At 39.4% G+C, this 9,685-nt stretch overlaps 1 protein-coding gene across 1 annotated transcript in view; it reads right to left on the bottom strand.

Annotated features, from left to right (window-relative positions):
• The window catches only part of eng (endoglin), a 50,023-nt gene extending 44,991 nt beyond the window's left edge, over nt 1–5,032 (bottom strand). Inside the window, exons 1-2 of the mRNA XM_086054255.1 lie at nt 4,884–5,032; nt 3,995–4,132 (exon numbers count right to left, since the gene is read on the bottom strand). Coding sequence (XP_085910381.1) covers nt 3,995–4,040 — 46 coding nt within the window. The 5' untranslated portion in view covers nt 4,041–4,132; nt 4,884–5,032. The remainder of the gene's footprint in view (nt 1–3,994; nt 4,133–4,883) is intronic.
• Between the last annotated feature and the right edge of the window lie 4,653 nt (nt 5,033–9,685).

Raw genomic sequence — 9,685 nt, forward strand, 5'->3', positions numbered from 1 at the left:
GAATAAAGGAGATTGGCACTGGAGCCTTCTTTGCGGTGCATGGGGAGTTGAAAGAGAGGAAAAGCAAGGCAGGCAGAAATGGATTGTTATTCGGGAGGGGCATAACACTGAAGGAGATTGAAATCGGTCTGGGCCAGCGACAAGTGGTCGCGTCTGTCTCCCTGCCACCCAGTCTGACGGCCGCCCGGGGCTGGCTCACGCCGCATTAAAACACAGGAAGTGGCCTGTTTTGACTCGCCACGCCACTTTTTCGCATGACATCGGCCTCCTTTCGTCTGAGAGAACACTCTCGCGTCTCATCATCGCTTTTTATATTTCCACTTTGGGATACGAAATGGCTTCACATTCAATGCAGTTACATTATACTCAACAAAAGGGGAACCCTCTGCTTCCCATATGTTTTATGATTACTGTTATCTCGTTTTCCCTTTTAAACATTTTCAACTACCCCTCCCTTTTTCTCCAGGCGCTGGCTAATCCGCTTTTGTACTTTTCCTCCAGCCCGTGGAGGGACACTCCAGGGTGGGCACAACCACAGCAGGAGGTCCACATGCCGCAAATGGGACATTAGCTACAATATAAGAGCATATTCTGCACTGTTTCCCTTCTGACAAAATGCTAATCAGTGCTCAATAGATCATATATTTTACAATCAATACCTCAATTAGGTGCCGAGACAACTATGTAAATTTACATCTGAAAGCGTTAGTCAGAGCTGTGCGTCATTAGAAAGTACAAAATTCAGTCGATTGTAGGGAATTGATTGTTGAATCGCGCCTTCAAGCAATCGATGCAAAACGGGCCGCTGTACTTGGCAGCAAACTCAATTCGACTTGTTATTATGAATAAAAGCGCAACTTATTCAGGAAAAAGTAGTGAGAATAGAAGAAAAAAAACCTTTTTTTTTTGTATTATTTATTTGAAATATTACAAGAAAAAAATAATTACGATAAAGTTATTTCAACTAATCGTCATGAAGCATTAAGTCGACTGTGTGTATCTGACAGTTGATTGACAAGCTTGGAGTGCATCAGAGATACTGATGAATCACTGTTTTTAAGACCAAAAAATTGTAAAATTATGGAAAAATAAGTTATAAATTATACCACTGTAAGATTCATGTTTTTATTAAACAAATGACTAATGTGAGAGAGAAAAAAATCCTAAAGTTCAAAGAATAAAAGGTGCCCCCCCCAAATAAAATCCTAATATAATAAAGGGGAGGACAAAATCCTAACATGAGAGTTAAATTTGAATTTTATTGAGGAAAAAACTATTTATTCATTGATTTCTAAGAATTGCATCAATTTTGGGAATTGAAGAAGGTATAATGAATAAAATGTTGAAAATTAAATACAATTTTGATAGCATATTCATGAAAAAGTAATGAAGTTATGAAAATAAAACCTTAATTTGTTCAGAAAAGTGGTAATATTATGAGAATAAAAAAGTCCTACTAAATAGTCCTAATACGAGAATAGAGGGAAAAAAAAAAAAAAAAAAATCACCATATTGTGGAAATAGTTTGTTTTAGAGGGAAAAAATAACATTAAGTGAATGGAGTTGATTAGGGCTGTGCCTTCGCTCGATTAAGGTTGAGAAACACTCGGCTAGATAGACCAATCCAACATCAGACTTCGGGAAGTGTCGGTGCATTGGATTGGGTCGTCTGATTGATGTAGCGAACACCGCCGTAACAATCGGACCCCGTTGGGAAGCGTCTGGTGGGCGTTTCAGCATGTTGAATTGGAGTTGTAAGTCGGGATATTTGGTCACTCTGATTGGCTGGTAGCTGGCAAATTAGCGCACAGGGCAAGAACAGGAAGTGACGAATGCGGATAAACAGTAAGCAATGGAAAGCCTTGAGAATTTCGCCTTTGCCACCTTAATCTTTTTACCAGTACAAGAGCAAGGGTTGACAATGTAAGTATTGCACAATACTGTGTCAAGAAAGTGAGGGTTTGCTTCGCATGGGAGTTCATCGTGAGCGAAAAATATAGCAGAATGCATTGTTTATGTTTTTATATTTCGCCCCAGCCACCTTTTTTTACGGTTGGCTTTTTCTAGTAGTAGTGAAACCCGCCGCCGATGGTATGTAGGGGGACACGCTGCCGGGAACAACTTAGGAAAAAAAAAAGTGTACCTAGGCATTGAAGTCCACATATGCTTTAAAAAATGCTTTGTGCATTTAAAAATATATATATATATACATATATATATATATATTTAATTCGAGGTACCTGAATTACTCAAGGAATCAATATTTCAGTAAAATTGTCGATTAATCTTGGTGCTGTTCACGCTCACTCTCTTGCTGTCTAAAGAGGTACTACATGATGTCAGCTAGGGGAAATTGAGGTACTGTACATCCATGCAACAGCAAAAACTCCTCAGAACAGCATTCTGACAGTTCAGAGAAAAATGTTCCTATCCCATTACACATCATCAGTTGTTATCAAGAGTTCAGTTAAAGTTGAGTGTTGTGCAGCTATGACGCAATACACTTGTATGAACGTTGAAAATGTTATTGTGGTGATTGGTGAGAGTTCGACCGTAGAATGCATTATTTGAATTGCTCTCATTCCCAATTGGAAAAACTGCGAAATTAAAATTAGACCACTTCAATCATGGAACAGTTGGTGAACATTGCATTTAAAAAATAAAAATAAATAAATAAATAAAAAAAAAAACAATGACGGTTACATCATTTAGGATTATTTTATGAATTCCCCACAGCGCAGCATTGCGACAGCACTGTTGTTGGCGGTCGACTGCTGTAGGGAGGTGTGACCAGATAACATCAAAGCAGCATTGCTAGCCACCGCTTTAGGTATGCCGTTGGACTTCGAGCAAAGGTTTTCAACCAAAGACCATCTTGGAGAGCATATATGCAACCCGCCATTGAATTCTTAAAATACAGATGAGGAACTGTGACAGAAAACCCCAAAAATGTCACTCATAAATGCTCACAGCAGGGGTGTGGCAATGCATTGGGAAATTTAGGACTACTAACAAATGGCCGGTCTATTCCAGGACGACATGCCCCATCAATTTTTTTTTTCTCAGACACAACAAAAATTAAGTCGCCGTTGCGTGTTGTTGTGCGCCCAACAACACAGTAACAGGCATCGAGCGCGTCGGATTTGCTTCCCCCCACCAATACCACCACCACTTTGGATTCGTTCTTCTCACTTAGATCTGATTGGCGCAGGCTCAGCTTCACTTCACTTCACTTTTCAGCAACTTGCTAATACAGCAAGGTAGCAAGGTGAATGTTGAGGCAGGTGAGAATATAATGGTGCAAAACAGGCAGAGCTTTTCAGTGGGAGGTTGGGGGGTTGTCTAAGCTTCTGAGGTCTGCTCCTGCGGGACAACAGATCGCGCTACGTCGACATGCTGGAGCATCCACTCGGTGGTGGTGGGGTGATTTCAGAGTGACAACACTGTGCACTTTTGAGACAAATGTCGTACCGTGACATGGCAAAGAAGGTACAGCAATGGGACGGAGAGCTCCACTATCTAGAATGTGTCAGGTTGGTTGAAATTGGTAGAATCGCGATTTTAGCATTTACAATAATAACAATGTTAGCCTCAGGTAAAATATAGCATCAATCAAATATAGCTTCACTTGTCCTTCTCCTCCACTAACCCGTGTCTTGTCAACATTTTTATTTCATATACTGGCCGATATATGATTACCAGCCAAAATATCAGTACCGGCATCTAAAAAATCCCATACGAGTCGGGACCTAGCATCCATCTAGCGATGGATGGAGATATCCGCTAGCCTGAATGTATCATGCTGGATAAAAGTGGCATACGTGTGAATTTAGCATTTGTATAACAATAACAATGTTAGCTTAAAATAAAGTATAGCACAGCCACAAACGATTCACTTGCATCACGTCACCTCCTCATCGTTACAAGCAAAGCCAGCACATAAATATTTACTGAATATTTTGATTAAGGTATGGCTTTCAATCAAGTGACTCACCTGAAACAACCACAGTGAGACAAAGAAGAAAACTGAGCAACTCCATGATGGACTCCAGTTGACCTTTCGAGGGATGTGGATGTAGAATTTTGGGGGTCTCCTGGAGCTGGATGTGTCCTTGGATTTAACTCTCAGGGCCTGTAAAAGATGAGTTTGGATGTGAATTTTGAAGGGCAAAGTAAAAAAAGGTGGGGGGGGTTTATTCAACAACAGCAGCTTTCCGAGGGAATTGGAGGACAAAGAAATCCATATTTTTATTACGAAGTGAGTCGATTACATAACACATTATAGAGCTGCACAAGAAAGGGAGACCTCAGGATTTTGCACAATCACCTGACATCTTCTCCCCGGCTTCCTTGATGCACAATCGGAAGCTGGAGGGTTATCGTCTGGGCTCTGTACTGGGAATGTTTCAGGAAGCGCTTATACTGCAAGGCTTTTTGCTTTAAATAAAATCACAATGCGGGATCAGATAAGGAGTAGGAGGCTGACTCCTGTTATGTGATTCACATTGGGGGAAAGGAAGAGTCTAAGTAAACTGTTAATCTAAAACTCATGGGCGACGACCCACTCTAAAAAAAAAGGGACTCAGGGGTGAAGTGAGTTGCGAAAGTGTTGATGAAGTTGGAACGTTAGCGACAACGAGTCCAAGAGGGTTCATATTTATGAATACTGCGCGTTTATATCAAATAACTTTAGAAGAAATGTAATTTATTAAGTTAGCAAAGGGATAAAGGAAATGCCTTTGTAAATCAGACATTTAATTAAATGTGGCGTTATAGTGTTGGTCCAAAATGGCTAAAGTTTACGAATATGAAAACACTCGAATTCGGGGACAAGGGCTCATTTATAAAGTTAACAGAGATAAAACTGTCGTGTACAAATGTACCTTTTCAAAGCAGCGGGCGGTGAGTTCAAGGGAAGTTCGACGGGTGTTTAGTCCAAGCGTGGAAGATGCGGCTTCACTCAGCGGTGTGAGCGAGTCAGACTTATCCAAAAGTTTGGCCACTCATCTGGGCGGTGCACTTGGACGTTGCTACGCCCCCCACGGAGCCCACCCCTGGCCGCCTAATATAAAGCTCGAATGCGTCCTACTTTCCTCCATTCTTCTGTCGCTCCACACAAAAAACAAGAGTTTCGTGAACGCCGCCAACGTGGTTACATTAGAAATAGGTGAACATTACTTAAATGTTCCCGCAAATCCAAATTAAATCGCAGACTCTGTTACTTGAAAGTTAGCTGCTAAAACATCCAGCGCCTATCATGCTTTAAATTTTCAAAACAGTGACGGTTACATATAAACATTTGTGTTTTTGTTTTTTTTGTTATTTTTTCACAAAAGGATTTATCCCCGACCTAACAACGCTCACTTATTCACTAGCACGCGTTACTTTGGCTAAAATCTTTTGTTACATATCTAACTAGATTGTAGAGTCTAGAATTCACCCATATAGCAAAATAGGTGTGAATCAATGTTGAAATATGGTTCGGCTTAAAAAGGAAATCAACCATATATATATATATATATATATATATATATATATATATATATATATATATATATATATATATATATATTAGAAGTATACAGAAAGGCTGGTTTATAGCAATGAAAATAGAGAGATTGGGACTGTATAGCACAGGTGTCAAAGTCAAGGCCCGGGAGCGAGATCCGTCCCACAACCTCATTTTATGTGGCCCGCGACGGCAAATCATGTGTCATGTTTCTTGCAACTTGTTTTCACTTTTAACAACACTGAGATACTGCAATGTGTTATTTGTTACTCCTTCCCTATAAAATAAACAGAAAAATAATCGAACAAACAATTACTTACCGGCTTCTAATTTCAAAACTAGCTATCCATTAATTTGTTGCGTATATGTGATCATGTAAGGCGATCATACGTTTGTATGGGTTCACAGTCAATAACGGCCCTACGAGGGACAGCGCAACTATGATGTGGCCCCCGACTAAAATGAGGTTGACACCCCTGCTGTACATTATTTATTTTAACAGCCTACTTATGGTTTTAGCTTTACCCTGAGTAGGCTTACAATTCACTTTGGCAGCATTTGAAGCAAAAAACAGTACAGTTTTCTTCCCAACCACATATGCTTGTTTTTGTCAATGGATGTAGTCTGTGCAGGAAGATGACTTGTCTCATTCTGTTCAGTCCAGAAAGGATGTTGTGTTTACATACAGTCTATTTTCCCCCTCCCTCACCAGTCTGTATTTGTTAAATGGTAAATGTCATTGTAATGGAAATGTACCAGAGTAGGCTGCCAAGTGTGATCAGATAATGTCTTAGTGAAGCAGTATGTGGTTCATTGTTTGAGGTTTGTTTCTCGTATGCTCCGTTCCAAGAAACCACAAACAATTGTACGTTTATTATGACGCGACGCCAGAAGAGTGTGTATACCTCAATAATGTGGTATCCGCCTTAAGGTGGAAATAAGCATTGACTGACTTGAAGACTTCGGCTTGTAAGCACATGCGTAGACTGCCTAGACTGCTTCCATTCCACCCCCCTCCCCCCCACCCACCATCCCCTCCGCCACCACACCCCAGCCTACCCCAATATTTCAATAACAGGAAACAATCGGCCGACATCTTTCATCGCGGCTTGACGTCGGTTCCCGCATGGTGCCGCCGGGTCTCTGCGGTGCCAGTTGGCCCGCCAGCACGCCACGGGGCATCGAAGGTGAGGAGGCTGGGAATCAGTGTGAGTATGAGCCAGATGACTTGTTTCCTTATGGTCCTCTGAGGGAACATATGACACATGCTGGGCTTGACCGCACATTCAAATGATAACCAATACAAAATGTCTGCCTTTACATACACAGTAAAATAGAGCTAATATTTGGAGAAAAGAATGAGGTCCCGGCATTGCCTCTGACTAAGCACTCAATCAGATTTCTGTGACGTCAACACCTATACTTCTTCCAGTCACCAAAAAGGTACATTTGTTTGATACATAGGGATTCATTTTGGATGCAAAGTGGAAAATACTATGTTTTAAATATCTTTGAACATGTTGACTATTGTGGAGAATAGATGAAAAAGTCTCAATCTTTGCATGCTTTAAAATACATTTAAAATAATACTGAAAGGTGAAAAATGTAATAGTTCTGCTTATAATTATCATTACAATAATTATGTTTTTATAATATCACTTTTGTTTTTTTTTCCTGCTGCGTCTTCCTGGAACACTGCAGAACAACCAGTCAAACACAAAAACAATTGTTACTATTTAAATAAATAAATGTGTTTTGGGGTCCTTAAACTGTAATCCAAGTTGGAACAACTTTAAAATATAAATTACTGACATTTATTCCAACAATGTTAGTTAGCACAACAAAGCAAGCAAGCTGTTTGCTCCGAAACAATTTGCTGAGTTGTTTTTACAGCACAAACAACACAAGGGACAACAGTTCTGTGCAGTCTCATTTCTTTGTTGTGAAAGGCGGGAAAGCCAATTTGCACAATAGCAGTATACAGTATTTAGTTGAATTACCCTACTAAAAAATGTATCAATGTTTGCTGCCTTGGAATTTTGAGTTCACTCAACTTTTTTTACTGTATTGACAATAATGACTTTGTGTTCAATTTTGAATGTAAGTTTTTAACCCTCTTACTTGATTGTTCATGGTTTTTTTTGGTTCTTTTACTGCATTTAGTTTTTCATTTTTCTTAACCCTTCATATTTTTTTTCCCCGCAATACTCAGAAATGTTTTGTTTTTTTCTCCCAAAAATATATCTTTGGTACCACCTTTTTGTCTGATACAGTATTGCTACTAGTACTAGTGCAGTATTTTCAAAGGCCAATTCATACCTTCCACTTTTTTGGGGGCCCATGATCTAACTCCGGTTAGCAACAAAAGTTAAAAAGAACGAACTGGAAAGGTCTCAACTTCATGTCAAGGGATTGATTTGTTTGGCGCAAACGGCTGGAAATGTACATCTGCATATGGCTGCAACTACGCACCGACGTCAACATTCGCATTGAATCATCCGGAAAGTTGACTTAGTTTTAATTGATTCTACATTCCCAAAAAATACGTCAAACCAGTAACATTTCGTTTTTGGTAATACAGTACTCCATCATGAACAAGTCATGCTAGCAATACAGCTGCCTTGGCGTGCCACCATGTACAAGTGCTAGTGAGCTTGGGGTATTTCTTGGGACAAAGATGCCGGGTATGCAGGGAATAAAGTGAGGCCATATTAAACAATTACAATTTCATGTAAACAAGAGTGTGTTGCTGATGTTCTTAAACAGCTGAAGTTGTAAATTACAAAGTCAGACAATAATCCCCACCCTCGGGAAGTTATATTAAATTTGCATTAACACAGCTAAAGTGGTTTACAAAAAAAAAGAAGAAAAGTGGACACAAATTGTCAGCAGTGCCCCAAGTGTTAATAATGTTTAATGCTGTTGTTTAGTGTCTGTCTAACCCTGTCACTAAAAATGACCGTGGGCACTAATTGATCTGTAAAGATTTAAATAAAGTTTGAATTCAACTGATTATATTAAAATTATGTTCCATTTCAAGGTGAAAATGTGTCTTGCTTCAAATTGTCTATGAATATTATATTTGATAAATTAATTCCATGTCAGGGTAAAATATAAATTAGTATTATTTCTGATTATGTATTATGACACAAATAATTTTTGTTTTGAATCAAGCTACAAGGCAATATACTTATCCATCCATTCATTAAAATCATCTATATTTAAAAATCAAGTTCTCTTATTTCAAGGTGGAAAAAAACAATTTTGCAAAAAAAAAAAAAAATCCATTAATATATTATACCAAATATAATATATTGAAAATAAAACGATTAATAAAACATTCCAAAATATATTTTAAAATTTAGGATTAAAAAAAATGTATATAACATGAAAATATTCTAGTTTATTTTAGTTATGTGTGCTTGTATCTATAAATTTTTACATTAACTCATTCAGTACCAGACTTTTTCAGACCCTCTATGAAATGACAAATATGTCATTGGGATAATGTGAGTTAAGGTAGAAAAAGATGTACTTGTATTAAATATTCTCTCATTGTCTGTAGTGCCACAAGGGGGCGGTAAGGTACGGATGATGCTGAAGCGGATTGTATTCCAACATTAACGCTGTTCTCCGTTTTTCAGTTTAATTTGCATGGCTGGAATGCAACGTGTGTCATCCACGTGCTACATTTCCTGCCCCATTGTCCATTTAGCGGCGTACGTGATTTATCGCATGGGCTCCTCGTCTTTTGTCCACTGCCCTTTTTTAAGAGGCATTCCATTCGTGACTGTTGTTGCAAAAGTGCTTACGGACGCCTTTTCTTGTCCTAACTTTCCGATGAGGATGCACCCTGTGCACCACCGTATCTCTCCTCTCCCCCCAAACACACACTGCACACTTCCTCATCATCATCTCCTTGGAGGATTGTCCGGATACCTGGTGGAAGAGTGTGTGTGTTTGTGTTGTGTGTGTGTGTGTGTGTTGGGGGGGGGTGGGGGGGGGGGGGGGGGGGTGGGGGGGGTAACAAGTGCAAACTGTGATGTCCGACATCCTGTTGTGTCTGATATTTCTGAAGTTGACCGCTTACTGCTCCCGAGTCAGGTGAAGACTTGGTAACACGAGGAATAATCGAGAGCGGGGTACATAATTTGGGCTACAAAGCTATCAGACACC

The sequence above is a fragment of the Filicampus tigris genome, chromosome 15, assembly GCF_054856515.1.
Source record: "Filicampus tigris isolate MCC_2025a chromosome 15, RoL_Ftig_1.0, whole genome shotgun sequence".
Classification (NCBI taxonomy): Eukaryota; Metazoa; Chordata; class Actinopteri; order Syngnathiformes; family Syngnathidae; genus Filicampus; species Filicampus tigris.